Source organism: Phaseolus vulgaris, chromosome 5 (genome assembly GCF_000499845.2).
Source record: "Phaseolus vulgaris cultivar G19833 chromosome 5, P. vulgaris v2.0, whole genome shotgun sequence".
Taxonomy (NCBI): domain Eukaryota; kingdom Viridiplantae; phylum Streptophyta; class Magnoliopsida; order Fabales; family Fabaceae; genus Phaseolus; species Phaseolus vulgaris.
Genome location: NC_023755.2, coordinates 40617255 through 40630978, shown reverse-complemented (window position 1 = coordinate 40630978; position 13724 = coordinate 40617255). Strand labels below are relative to the sequence as shown.

At 33.4% G+C, this 13724-nt stretch overlaps 3 protein-coding genes across 3 annotated transcripts; 2 read left to right on the top strand and 1 right to left on the bottom strand.

Moving 5' to 3' along the window:
• Positions 1-1120: 1120 nt before the first annotated feature.
• On the top strand, positions 1121-4989 carry LOC137836073 (3-isopropylmalate dehydrogenase 2, chloroplastic-like). Its single transcript, XM_068644895.1, has 11 exons — positions 1121-1445; positions 1522-1651; positions 1734-1845; positions 2018-2093; positions 2220-2308; positions 2952-3038; positions 3735-3851; positions 3988-4095; positions 4227-4280; positions 4361-4513; positions 4668-4989. Exons 1-11 carry the CDS (start codon positions 1232-1234, stop codon positions 4746-4748), a joined length of 1221 nt encoding a protein of 406 aa, XP_068500996.1. The 5' UTR covers positions 1121-1231; the 3' UTR covers positions 4749-4989.
• Positions 4990-6119: 1130 nt separating this feature from the next.
• Positions 6120-9315, top strand: LOC137836072 (BRAP2 RING ZnF UBP domain-containing protein 2). Its single transcript, XM_068644894.1, has 12 exons — positions 6120-6549; positions 6625-6740; positions 6838-6946; positions 7051-7165; positions 7258-7355; positions 7468-7574; positions 7690-7936; positions 8026-8079; positions 8176-8319; positions 8472-8536; positions 8898-8952; positions 9057-9315. The coding sequence occupies exons 1-12, from the start codon at positions 6364-6366 to the stop codon at positions 9204-9206; spliced, it is 1446 nt and encodes a 481-aa protein (XP_068500995.1). The 5' UTR covers positions 6120-6363; the 3' UTR covers positions 9207-9315.
• Positions 9316-10714: 1399 nt separating this feature from the next.
• On the bottom strand, positions 10715-12414 carry LOC137836065 (transcription factor bHLH18-like). Its single transcript, XM_068644884.1, has 4 exons — positions 12258-12414; positions 11713-12108; positions 11275-11634; positions 10715-10946 (listed from the first exon to the last, which is right to left on the bottom strand). Exons 1-4 carry the CDS (start codon positions 12294-12296, stop codon positions 10860-10862), a joined length of 882 nt encoding a protein of 293 aa, XP_068500985.1. The 5' UTR covers positions 12297-12414; the 3' UTR covers positions 10715-10859.
• Between the last annotated feature and the right edge of the window lie 1310 nt (positions 12415-13724).

The window sequence follows — 13724 nt, the reverse complement described above, 5'->3', positions numbered from 1 at the left end:
AACAATTCCTTTACCCATTAGTGACAATTTGTCTTCAAATATAACTATTGTTCATCACTCTAATGAGTCTCATTATTCATTTAAAACATCAATGTCTAATATTGATGAATTTGAAGTCCATATTCGAATATCATTTGGAGTATCCAAAAAACACTCCTATTTGTTTGACTATGTGTGATTTAACACTTCACACCCTTATCCATTCAAAAAATTTATTCCGTGGACAAACTCAATCAAAAGTACAAAACATTTATCAATCAATTTTCACTACTTATGAGCATCAGCTTATCATCATGTAGTTTCTTATCCTAAATAGAGAGATGTCATGACTTAAAAGATTAAGGTTTTGGAAGATAATGATAGTTGGTCTTTGGTTAATAAAGTAAACATTTCATAGGATGCAAATAAGTTTTTAAATTGAAATACAATGTTGATGGTTCAATTGATAGACACAAAGCTTGATTAGCAGCCAAAGACTAGATACAACACGATGAGATAAATTTCTCACCATTGGTTCAACTTAAAGACAAACCTATAAATAATGGTTTTACAACTTTTCCTCAACATTAATGCAACATGGTTTACTTAATCTAAAAGTTATTACTTCACTCGTGATTTTAGTTCTTCATTGGTCATTTTGTTAGTCTTTGTGGACAACATCATTCTATCATACTCTAATTTCTCATACTAATAAAGCACAATTAATATTAAGTTTCTTATTCAAATTGGAGGTCCTTGATTATCTCAAATACTTCTTAGACTTAGAAATTTACAAACTATTTGAAATCAAAATTACAAAATATTTTTAAAAATAATTTCATTTTTAAAAAATCTTTTAAAAATCTATATATTCATACATATATAGTGAAATATAGCCTTGATGCAGTCAATTATTATATAGGTTATTAATTTTTATTAAAAAAATTATTCTATTAAATATTTAAAATATTATTTAGTTATTTTTAAAGAAAAAACCGAATTAAGAGATAAATTAGAAATGGAAAAAATGAAAATAATATTCACACCATTTTATTAAGACAAAATCAAAGCTCAATATATTTAAATAAAATTGAAAAATGTTTTAAATATTCAATAAAATATATTTTTTTAATAATGATTCAAATAAAAATAGCCAAACTGTGTTTCTTCATACCGAAAGGGGGAAGAAAGAAGAGTCCTTAACCTTGAGTTGAGTGAGGCAAAATTGTTGTGAATCGAGAAGAAAACGAAAATGGCTGCTTCTCTGCAACTTCTCCAATTCAAACCACTGAAACCCTCTCTTTCATTCTCGTTACGGAGGTTCACTCCTCTCAGTTGCTCCGGCGCGCCCCCTCCGTCGAAGTCGCCGCGTTCCTACACCATCACTCTCCTTCCCGGCGACGGTATCGGCCCCGAAGTCATCTCCGTCGCCAAAGACGTTCTTCTCCTCGCCGGTTCTCTCGAAGGTACGGCACGCTCTCTCTTCGTAACCTCAACATTTTCAATTTGGAGTAGGTAACTATTGCTGTGTTGTCAAAGCAGGGATCAAATACGATTTCCGAGAGAGGCTTATAGGTGGAGCTGCGTTGGATGCCACGGGAGTGCCGTTACCCGATGAGACACTTTCTGCCGCCAAGGAATCTGATGCTGTTCTGCTTGGTGCTGTTGGAGGGTACTTCACTTTTTTTTTTCTTTACCTATTTTTTTTTGTTATTGCTTTGTGCCTCCTCATTTTGAATTGAATTTGCTTGAAGTTATAAATGGGATAACAACGAGAAGCATCTCAAGCCAGAGACTGCGTTGCTCGGGCTTCGTAAAGAGCTTCAAGTATTTGCAAATCTCAGACCGGCGTCTGTATTTCCTCAGGTAACAACTTCTTCATACTGCATTTTCTCATGCATGCAGTCTGATGGATGAGAAATAAAGGGTACACTTTATGATGTGATAAATGCGTGTTAATGAAGATTTTTTTTGCTGTTTCCTAATAGTTTTCAACCCATCTCTGGTGTGGCTTTACTTTGTGTTAATTCTTCTGTAGTTAGTGGATGCTTCAACTTTGAAGAGAGAGGTTGCTGAAGGGGTCGATCTCATGGTTGTAAGGGAGCTCACTGGAGGTCTGTGGTGATGTGATTCTATAATATTTAGAATTTGGAGTGTTAAATCTTCATCCATTTTCTTTAAATGTGGATATGTGCACTTAATTTGCTGGCTAATCTTGTTGCTGCTCTGTTGTTATTTAGGTATCTATTTTGGAAAACCCAGGGGCTTTGACACCAATGAAAATGGTGAAGAGATTGGTTTTAATACTGAGATTTATGCTGCACATGAGGTATCTATATATAATGCATGCTTACCACTGAGCTATAAAAATATATGTATTACAACAGATTAATAAGGGTTACTGACCCTTGTTGGATATTTCTGCGGAAGGGAATTTGGGTGAAGAATTTGAGTGGAGTTTCTTGTGCAATCATTCCAAGAAAATTGAAAAATATCTCTAATTTGATTAAAAATATTAGTAGCTGGAGTCCTCAAGATCTATAGTTAAAACATGTAAACATTGTGTTAGGAGTTTGGGAAGATGAAGGGAAGTTAGCTGAAACAGTTAGGTTAGGATACTAGTTAGTTAAGGGAGGGGGTAAAGAAATAGACGAATGTAGAGGAAGGGGATTCATTCAATCTTGTATCCATTGAGAATTGAGCTTTGCACATGATCAAAGAAGACATTCTCTGTGAAAGGAAATCTTTGGGGGAGGGGTTTCTGTCAATTCAATTAAATCTTTTTCTTCAACACATTTCTTGTCTAGGAGGAGGGATAAGAGACTTTTACCTCTCAAGTGACTTTTACATACAGATGTGAATTTTCACTTTTTTCTTTCCCTTCTAGTTTTCTTTCGGATCTGTTTCTTTAACTAATTAATGTATTACCTCTGGATCTATGATTCTCTGATCAACAATAATTTCTGTACCAGATTGATCGCATAGCTCATGCTGCATTTAAGATTGCTCGGAAGCGTAGTGGGAAACTTTGCTCTGTTGACAAAGCTAATGTACTAGAGGTTTGTATTACTGGATTATGCCATGAAACTTACTCAGGAATACTGTGAAGCTTTTGCCGTAGTATGATGTGTGTACAGACAGAAAAGAGAGTTCATGGCAGATGCCTTCCAATTGAATATGGCGTTGTTTGGTATAGTGAGAATGTTAGTGATAATATTCACTTACATTCTCTAACTTTATGAATGCCTCAAATTGCTTAAACATGAAATTGAAAAATTCAATCATGCTGCAAAGAAAATTCTTAGTTTTGTCTTTTTTAAGATTCATTTTGGATTAGGTGTTATGGATAACATTTGTGACAACTTGGGTTTAAAACATGGCTACACTCTTTCTGTTCATATTTTTTACATTTTTCAAATAAATGCAAATTTCTATTGATCTATATTTGTGAATAGTTTAGAAGCACAGATATATCTGCATATGTCTAGCTTATTCCTCAGAAATATTGTTGTTGATTAGGTTGAGATATGCAGTGATAGGTTTTACTCGGTCCCAAGTTACCTACATAAGGAAATCAAGAACTAAATAATGGAAACTATGAAGGTTTTTGAAGATGCAACTAACGTTATATTTGGAATTTCCACGTTAACCAAATAATTAAGATTTGTGCATTTTTGGTATCTTGGGGAATGAACATGAAGATAATAGTGACAGATTTAGTCCAGTTCCTGCTTACTATATTTTAAATTCTCCAGGCTTCAATGTTATGGAGGAAGAGAGTGACGGCAATAGCACAAGAATATCCTGATGTTGAACTCTCTCACATGTATGTTGATAATGCCTCAATGCAACTAATTCGAAATCCAAAACAGGTTTGCTTATGGAATAAATTACTGTAATTCGTCTTTCACTTTATTTATGGCTAGGCAAATTTATACTCACAAACGACAAAATTGTTTGATCATAAAAATGCAAGTGCTGCAATATCTAACCCTGAATTTTTTGCAGTTCGACACCATTGTGACAAACAATATTTTTGGCGATATATTATCAGATGAGGCCTCAATGATCACTGGAAGTATTGGGATGCTTCCTTCTGCTAGCCTTGGGGCTTCTGTATGTAAAAAAATATTCATTATCAATTATAATTTAGATCTCGAGCACGTTTCTCAAGTTTATCTAGCAATGCTTTGTGTTATATTATATGGCAAGTAACACTATCGATTTCCCTTTGCATATTGGATCAGGGGCCTGGACTTTTTGAACCCATACATGGTTCGGCACCTGATATTGCTGGACAGGTTGGTTTCTTGTAGTTACATTTTTTTTTCATTTGCTTCAAACGACATGCTTAAACAACAGCATAATTATTTGTATACAGGACAAGGCAAATCCATTTGCTACTGTTCTTAGTGCTGCTATGCTTTTGAAATATGGCCTAGAAGAAGAAAAGGCAGCTCAACGAATAGAAAATGCAGTCCTGGACACTTTGAACAGGGGATTTCGAACTGGCGACATATATTCTACTGGAACAGTAAGCAACTCTTTCATTACAACATGAATGTTGTAAAAACTTCGGTCCCGTTTTAATCACACATCAGATTATTTTGCGTTTGATTAATTAGCATTGGAGGCTAGAGAAATATTTTGCTAAATTAGGTTGGTGTTTGGATTATGTGTTGATGCAGAAGCTGGTAGGGTGCAAACAGCTAGGTGAAGAGATAATGAAGTCAGTGGAATCTAACGTTCCTGCTGGTGCTACAGTGTGATTCTAGAATTGAGACGAAATTGGCGTAGAGGATCTTGGCATCTGATGTATCTTGGAAGTCACTACCAAAGCTGGAAAAGTCTCCCTAGTTGGGAGAGTTAAGGCTTCCTTCTGCATTATGCATGTATTTCAGTTTCCAACCAGCCTATGTATGAATGAATGTACTTTCGAAAGTGTCAAGGTTGTTTTCTTGTACCCGGGATTTTGTTGCATAATTTAATGCAGTTTTAAATTTTCATCCATCTTCTAATTTGGAAAGCTATTTTGCAACCATTTGTGGATTGATGTTCATTCGTTTGCCTCCAATCTATGGGGATAAAGCTTCTGAAACTGAGGATCTGTATCTTTTTAAGAGCTTGCCATTTTATTTACAGAAAGAATCACTCGTTCTGCAGATCATGAAAACAGACCTTGACAAAAGAGACTCTTTTTAAGGGTGACAACATAGATCTGTAAAGACTTCTGAATGTTATGATCTAAACTGATTTTGACATAAACAGAGAAATCCTCAACCCTTTGCTTTGACGTGTGATTAACAATAAGAATTCTGTTATGTAATTAACATTGTTTGTACTGCCAAATATTCTCATGCTTTGTGGTCTTCAATTATCACAAGTGAAAAGATGCAAACCCTGGTTTTAATCCTTCTTGAGCTATAGTATTCAAATGGTAGTGTTTTGCACCAAACAGGTGCAATTTTTTTAATTCAATTAGATTGTATTTTTTTTGAAGATTACAAGGGCAGCACAAATTACAATAATAAATTTGTTTTTTTTTTTCTAATTTCGAAGAAATCGTCCTATGCATAATTTATATATATTTTTTATTTTCTACTGAAAGAGATCATTTCTTATTTTTTATTGAAAAAATCATAGATGGACATATATTTTTTTTCCTTTAAATTGAACAAGTCATACAAAGACGACTTTTGTTTTTGTTCGTTTTATAATCTGCTTTTTTTAACAAATCTTTATTGTATTCATTGTATAAATTTAAAATATAATATTTTAAAACACTTTTACATATTTTGATTGTAATTGCTTATTAAAATTATAGATAGAGAGATTATAAAATTTAAAAATTTATAAGATCTTGATATCACTCACATATGTTGTCCCGTTTATTACACTACCATAGATAAAGGAGATAAAAGTTAAATATATGTAATGAAGTATTTAAATAATAATATTAATTTAATTATAGAAAAAAATATTCTCTTTATTTCCTTTAGATAAATAGTTTTAATTGATTTTAACTTAGAAAATGGAACTTTTATTTCGAATATAAGAAATTACACCTCAGATTCCAATGTAGTTTAAAGAAATAATTAATAAAATACATTATAAATATTATTATTTCAGCTTCCTTCTTCACTGGGAAATTTTTTAAGCATTACACAATTAGGAAGTTTACAAAAAACTTATTTATTTTATTTTCTCTAATAAATTAAATTAAAGTGAATAATAAAGCTTTGTAAAGATAAAGATTAAAATAAAAATGTTAGAAAATTGATAATGAAGATTTGGGGATTAGATGATGAAATTGAGAAGATTAGGTTAAAATAGTTTAGTTTTAAAGTAAGTGTGTTCTTGTGCTGGTGCCGGTGCTGTAAAGCGATGTGGAGTTCAACTTCAAGCGTAGCGATTGCAATTGCAGCACCTTCCTCCGACGAGGATCCCACCGAATCCTCTTCGTTTTCCTTCTCCACCGCTCTCTTCAATTTCTCTTCTGGAAACCCTAGAATCGAGGAGACGCGCGGCCTCATGCATCTCTTCCCCGACGACACTCCGGCTACTCTTCCGGTATCCTTTTATTCGTCTTCTATTCCATCTCTCTTCGCATTATCAATCAACCAATCCGTTTCCATTTCGTGTTAGGTTGGACGCAAACCTCTGGTTTGCGTTGTTGGCGTTCCCAATCACATGACCTATGCGGATTTCTGTCAGTTCAGTGGTTCCTTCATTCAGCACATGCTGGAGATGCGCATTGTTAGGTATGCAACTATGTTGTTCTCGCAATCGCAATCGCAATCGCAATCGCATCTCAGCAATCATCGCATGCTCACGTCTTCTTTTGTTTTTCTTTCTCAGGATGGATGGTATGGAGGATCAGTACAGTGTCTTGATTCGCTTTGACTCCCAAGAATCCACCGACACCTTCTACAAGCACTACCATGGCCGCCGATTCTCCTCTCTCGAGGTTCCTTTTCTTTCTTTAATTATCATCCATTCTTTTCAATGTTTTTTACTCGTTTTATGAATGAATTGAATTGAATTCCCTTGCTGTGTATTTATTAATCATAGGTTGAGGTTTGCCGAGTTCTTTTCACGTTAGACGTGCAGTACACTGGTTCCATTGAACACGCACAACCCTCAAATGCTAGTTCAACTGAACAGCCTACTTGTCCTGTTTGTCTTGGTACATTTTGCATCCCTTTTTCCTTGCCTTGTCTTGTCTACTGCTACTCAATGCATGGACTAAGTGTTTTAGTTATTTATGATTTCTTGCAGAACGATTAGATCAGGACACCGGTGGAATTCTTACAACTATATGCAACCATTCTTTCCATTGTTCTTGTATTTCAAAATGGGCAGATTCTTCTTGTCCTGTAAGTGGTTTCATTCAGTCTTTCTATGCAACTTCAAACAATTCAAATGAATTGTATGCTTTATAATTTATAATTATAATAATAATAATTTCTTATGGCGTGTTTATTTCAGGTATGCCGCTATTGCCAGCAGCAAGCTGAAAAATCGATATGTTTTGTTTGTCAAACCACCGAGAACCTGTGGATATGTGTTATATGTGGGTATGTTGGCTGCGGAAGGTGAGACTGACATTTTTCTCCACCAACCCTTATTTTATAATAATTCTTTCTTTTTTAATTTGTGTATGATTACAACCATATGGATCTTCTGAACTCCTAGGAAATCTTGTTTCAGATATAAGGGAGGTCATGCTATAATACACTGGAAAGAGACACAGCATTGCTACTCCCTGGAAGTGGAGACCAAACGTGTGTGGGATTATGTGGGAGACAACTATGTTCATAGACTTATTCAGTCCAAAACTGATGGGAAATTGGTTGAGCTGAACACTAACTGTGCACATGCAGACAATGGATGCGGAAGTTGCAGCTGTGAAGATAATGCCATGAGTGAGGCTATGCTTAATAGTAAAGTTGAAGCTGTAATGTTTTTAAGACTATTAGATTTATTTACTTTTTACAAGGAGTTTTAATTTTTCATACATTAAATAAATACCTTTTCTTTTCACAGATTGTCAATGAGTACAATGAATTGCTTGCTACTCAACTTGAAAACCAAAAAATAGTAAGTGGACTCCATTTGTCATTTGCTGTGAATCTGCTAATATCTCTAAATTTGTATTGATTAATCTTTTTCTGTTTTAAACTAAATTAAATCTAGTATTTCGAATCCTTATTACAAGAAGTAAAAGAAGAATCGGAAAGAAAAATTTCCAAAGCTGTTCAGAAGGCTATCAGTCTTAAACAGCAGAAGATTCAGTCCAAGGTTGACAGATGTAAGAAAGAGAAGAAATTTCTGGATGATGTAAGTTGTATTCCAATCTTGGAAATTCTCTTTTGGAGAATTCGTAGTATTATGCCATATAAGTTATAACCGTGCCAAAAGATTCTCTGTGGTCCCATTAATATTATCTGCGTGTGTATTGGCAAATGTTCATATTGTCTGTTTATTTGCAGCTTAATGAGAATCTTGTGAAAAATGAGGACATTTGGAAAGCAAAGATACTTGAGATTGAAGAGAGGTATGTATTTACCCTTTATTTCTTATTCATGACGGTGTTTTCTATGGAGTGTTGTATGAAGGTGTCTTGTGTCCAATAAAACCAAAGGTCTGCAGTTGCTGCTTTAATGGGCGTTTGGCATTTTAAGCGATGCTCGTATTCTCAGTTTTGTAATTGCTATGGATTTTCATTTGTTGAACTCAAGTAATTGCAATTGCTATGGATTTCCATTTCTTTAACTCTAGTAGTTGCAATTGCTATAGATTTCCATTTCTTTAACTCTAGTAATTGCAATTGCCATGGATTTCAATTTCTTGAACTCAAGTAATTGCAAACTTGGCCAAACGGTTTGTAAACTGACGTGTGAAGTACTATTTTCCAGGGAGAGAAAAGCTACGAGAGTGATGGAGGATAGAGTAGCGGACCTGGAAAAGCAGGTGAAGGATACCGTTTTCCAAATTTGTCATTTTTCTTAGTGAATTGTAGTGTGCATTGAAAACTGATGGAACTAAAGTTTTTGATACATTCATAACCCTTGCAGCTTGGAGATCTCATGGTTTGTCTTGAGGGGGGGAAGATGGAAGGAGAGCTACCCGTTTCAGATGATGAGATTAAAGAAGGGACTGTCTTTCAAAAATCGAAAGAATCATCCTCAGTTAGTACTTCTCAAGCATGCATAACAGAAGAATGAGTTATTTCATTTTTCCGAAGTATCTGTTTGTACTTGTAAATATTGAGATTTCAAACTAGTAAAATGACTGCATCCAACTAAAGGCAAAATGCAACCATTGTGAGCATTACTGAGTGATTAAAGTAAGGTATAATTCCATAGAAGATAGTTTACCTTTTGGAATATTCAACCAACAACCTGATCTGAGACAGAGTAAATGCAGTTTCATAAATAAATGAACAAATACAGATTCAAGGCACCTGCATGCAGATTAGTACTCTAAACTCAAAAGGTAACAGCTTAGGGTGCAACATTTTCCACCCATCTAACTCTTCATTCTTACACCCTTTATAACATGTTTTGTTGCTTATTTTAAATATGTAAAATGCTTAACCAAGAACAAACACACCAAATTTGTTTTGCACAATGTCTATACATTCTGAATAATCTTATGTTAAATAACCAACAAATTCACATCAGATCATTCAATAATCTTATCAGACTGCTATAAATAATAGAATCAAAGACTCTTATTCTAACATCTATATTTGACTTTTTATTTCCTAAAAACTACGAAAATTAAAAACTGAGATATTTGATAGGTGTCAACCCATTCAACATGTTTACATACAAAAATTAAAATAATTTTTCAGAGACATTCGCTATTTTCATTAAAAAGGTTATTATTGTTAATAATAAGTTATTACTATTATTATTAATACAATCAATCACATAATAATAAAAAATAAAACCCAACAATTCTCGACATTGTAATTGGTGAAAACAATATAAACAAAAAAAAAATATACAAAAAATCAGAAGACAATCTTTTTTTTTTAGAAACAATTCTTCCAATTCTTCTCATAAATCAAACGTAGAAAGAAAAGGAGAACTTCAAAAGGTAAAAAAAAAACACGAATTTTCATAAATTGGAGGATTCCTCAAACTCGTTCAATCTCTCGTCCTTCTTCCTCCTCAATTCAGCCTCATAATTTCTCAGCCTCAGAAGACAATCTTTAAAAGTTCAAAAGTTATTTTTAATATATTTAATCAACTCATAGGAAAAGATCCTGTTCACAAACTTATACATAGATATTCACCCCAACTCACTTCCTCTTACTTAATATTCATTATAGTTTTATTCACGTATTCATACAATGTATTTGACAATGGAACTCCATTACTCCTAATTATCCAAAACAAAATATCAACCTCATTAAGTAACTCGACGAAAAAATATTCACTTTTAAAGTCATAACATCACCAAACAAAAACAAACCTTAAATGTAAGACAAATTAATAGTCTTTTTATTCTTATTTTTTGTGTGATTAATTTCATGTAGTTTTGTCCTAAGCACTCAAGTTCATTTAGAGGATAAAATAGAAGAACAAAAAATGTACTTAGAGAAATAATTTATTAACACCTTTAATTTTATTATTGTTATAAATAATAGATCCTCGTATTGGTGATCTTGTATCATCCAAAACTAACATATGATAATAAAGTAGGCGTGAGACAAATATAATACTTAACAAAAGCAAACATAAATCAAATTTTATTGACTCAACATAGAGCAAAACAAGCCATTGTATTAAAGCAAAACAACTTCATAAGTTGTCATTCTCAAGTCCTTAAACTAAAATGAGTGGACTCGTCAAACATAATAGCTCTCATCATTGTGACACACACAACTTCATCATAGCCACTCGTCTCAATTCTTTCACTAGATCCTTCACTACCATGTTGTATTTATCACCCATCTGCGATACAATTATAAAATAATCAAAATACATTTAGTTGCATAATAATATTTAACATAAAAGTTTTTATAAAAGAAAAACACAAGTTTAAACAACAAACTAATCATATCATACATTACTAGAAAATCATTAAATAGAAACTAATTTTAGACACTAAAAATAATTAGTTGTTATATTGACTAAATTAGATATTATTTTAAAGACTAAAAAAATTATTGGATTCTAAATTAGTTTCTAAATTAACATTTAATTATCTACTAAAATTTTAACTAACAATTATTTAGATTCTAAATTTGGTTGCAGTGATATGATATACTGTGTAATTTACCTGAGCAATTATGGTGATGTCAATGGTATTTCCAAGGGGCAAGACATTGCTAGTGGATATGTAGAGATGAAGATGTTCAAGCTGAGACATTATTTTAAGCAGAATTCCCTTTTGTTTGCCACAATGAATCTTGATCAACACTTGCTTCCCAAGGACTCTGGCTTCAACTTCAGGAGGAACTGCTTCATTGGAGCCATAGCATTCATCACTGTTTGTGTCATCAATGCAGAGATGAGATCTTGTTATGGTGATCGCTGATTCTGCATTGTTCTTCTGGATATCTTCTTCCAGCACTTCCACACGTTCTTGCAGCTGCTTCACGTAATTCATTGCTTCTCTTAGCACATGTGCCTTGTCCATCTACACACATTTTATTATCAGACCTATTTCATTCACATATCTTACTTTGAAAATGTACAAATATGATTGAAAACGGACCTTCTTCAAGCCAGGGATGGTGGAAGCAAGTGCTATGAATTTCCTGGTGAGTTCCTGTCTCCTTTTTCTCTCCGACATGATGTGATCCATTGATTCAGAAGCGCTTCGAGTCTTCTTCGTTCCTTGGTTGCTCCTTGTTGTTGAGTTCGAGTTCTCAGACACGTCTTTCCAACCAGTCAAACCCTCAAAAGACAGTATATAACCAGATTTCTTCTTATTCTCTTCACCACAAAGATTCATCATGGATGATGAGTTACTGTTCTTGTTCTTCATCATCATCATCATGTCATCACCACCCTCTTCTGCCTCCGGCTGCTGCAGAATATCCCTAAGAAACTCTTCGTCGAAGGGGTTCGTCTGGCACAAACATTCATTCAACACCTCGTCCTCCATTTCCTAGGGTTCGATCCCAACAATTTTCACAAACAATAATTAATCAACCTACACTTACTTATATGTATTAATACTGTTCATGTTCATGTGTGCGCATACATACTTATGATTATGATACATATGATAGTGTATATGAAAGATTTGCTAATTACCATGTGAGAGGAGCAGTTCCCCCACTGGTTTTCCTCCATTATTTGGATACGGATGAAGCTCAACTCTACAGCGGAATGTGGTGGGGACCCATGCGTGTGCCTTTTCTGCTCCAATGAGAAGATGCTTCTTTTATGTTTATAAGGAAAAAGTTCCTCTCATTGTCGATCAATAACAAAAATCTTATTTTTCATAACTAAAAAATCAAATTATTGTTCGAATATCTCAACTCATGTATTAAGGAGAATTACTGTCTTCCTTCTCGGTTGGTCTACTTAGAAACGGTCATTTTGTCTTTTTTTAATTCTTCACTTTTCGTCTTGTGAACTTTCTGTTTGGATGGTATTTATAAAAGACACTTCGACAATCAAGTGAGAATTCGATGTTCGGCATTCGGTGCTATTAGTACTAGATGATGACGTACCTAATTCTTGAAATCTAAATCTATTTATATGATTATTTGTTATTTGATCGAATTAGGAATCTTGATTATGATTAATAGTGTATTACCTAGTATTTGATAACTGATTACTCTCATTAATCTTCTGTGTGAGCGTAATGATTTTGATCGTGTCGATCGATCTGACTGAGTATCGGACCTCCAAATATCGTTCCGACCCAACACAGAAATGTGAATCAAATGACTTAACCATAAAAATCTAATTAAAAGTTAAAAAAATCACGTAATCAATAGTTAAGATTTAAATTTGAAAAAAGGTGAGGTTTAATTAGTGTGGTATTAGGTTAAAATAATTTGAAAGGTTGATTATTAAAGATGAGAAAAGAGATATTTAGTGTATGTAGTAGATTGTGGTGACAAGTCTATCGTATTTGGTTGTCAGGAATAAAGTCACTGCCCCTTTCACACTGTGGCCCTTCCCCTTATAACAGCTGTTCCGATTGCAACCTTCAACATTCTCAACTCAATTATTTTAATAAACACACAAAAAAACAATTATCTTTTCTTTTTACATCTTTTACAAAAAAAACTCTGATATATACCTACATTCATATTTTTCCTAAGAATTTAATTATAATTATTTAAAAAAAATATTAACAAATTGTATCTATATATTATCACTCTTTTGTTAAATGACACAAAGATCGAAATGTTCCGGGCCCTACCCCATGATTAAGGGTAGCTACCCTTCTCTTCGTTGCTTTCACTGACATGTTTTACAAAATCCCACTGTGAACATCATGCAGATTGTACCAACTCTTTTTTCACATCAAAATTCTCTTTTTTATTATTTTTCTAAATAACCCCACACCAATTATTTTCCTGTCTAACCCTAACACAACTACACGCCAATTTATTCAAGTTTTTTAATAAGTACAAAGTGTTATTTAAAAATACTTTTTCAACAAAATGAAACTAAAATAATTGAGAATCTGAGTTTCAGACATGAAGAAGTATAAAGAGGTTTCAAAATAATTACAATATTAGCGTAAAAAAAATGGATTCTGGT

Excerpts from the sequence above, each read along its gene's own strand:
- LOC137836072 (XM_068644894.1), top strand. The coding sequence starts at position 6,364 with ATGTGGAGTTCAACTTCAAGCGTAGCGATTGCAATTGCAGCACCTTCC. Across the intron at positions 7,166-7,257 it reads TACTTGTCCTGTTTGTCTTG|AACGATTAGATCAGGACACC; the intron begins GTACATTTTGCA and ends GATTTCTTGCAG. Across the intron at positions 8,537-8,897 it reads ATACTTGAGATTGAAGAGAG|GGAGAGAAAAGCTACGAGAG; the intron begins GTATGTATTTAC and ends ACTATTTTCCAG.
- LOC137836073 (XM_068644895.1), top strand. The coding sequence starts at position 1,232 with ATGGCTGCTTCTCTGCAACTTCTCCAATTCAAACCACTGAAACCCTCT. Across the intron at positions 1,446-1,521 it reads CCTCGCCGGTTCTCTCGAAG|GGATCAAATACGATTTCCGA; the intron begins GTACGGCACGCT and ends TTGTCAAAGCAG. Across the intron at positions 3,039-3,734 it reads ACAAAGCTAATGTACTAGAG|GCTTCAATGTTATGGAGGAA; the intron begins GTTTGTATTACT and ends TAAATTCTCCAG.
- LOC137836065 (XM_068644884.1), bottom strand. The coding sequence starts at position 12,296 with ATGGAGGAAAACCAGTGGGGGAACTGCTCCTCTCACATG. Across the intron at positions 12,109-12,257 it reads GGAACTGCTCCTCTCACATG|GAAATGGAGGACGAGGTGTT; the intron begins GTAATTAGCAAA and ends ATCGAACCCTAG. Across the intron at positions 11,635-11,712 it reads CCATCCCTGGCTTGAAGAAG|ATGGACAAGGCACATGTGCT; the intron begins GTCCGTTTTCAA and ends AAATGTGTGTAG.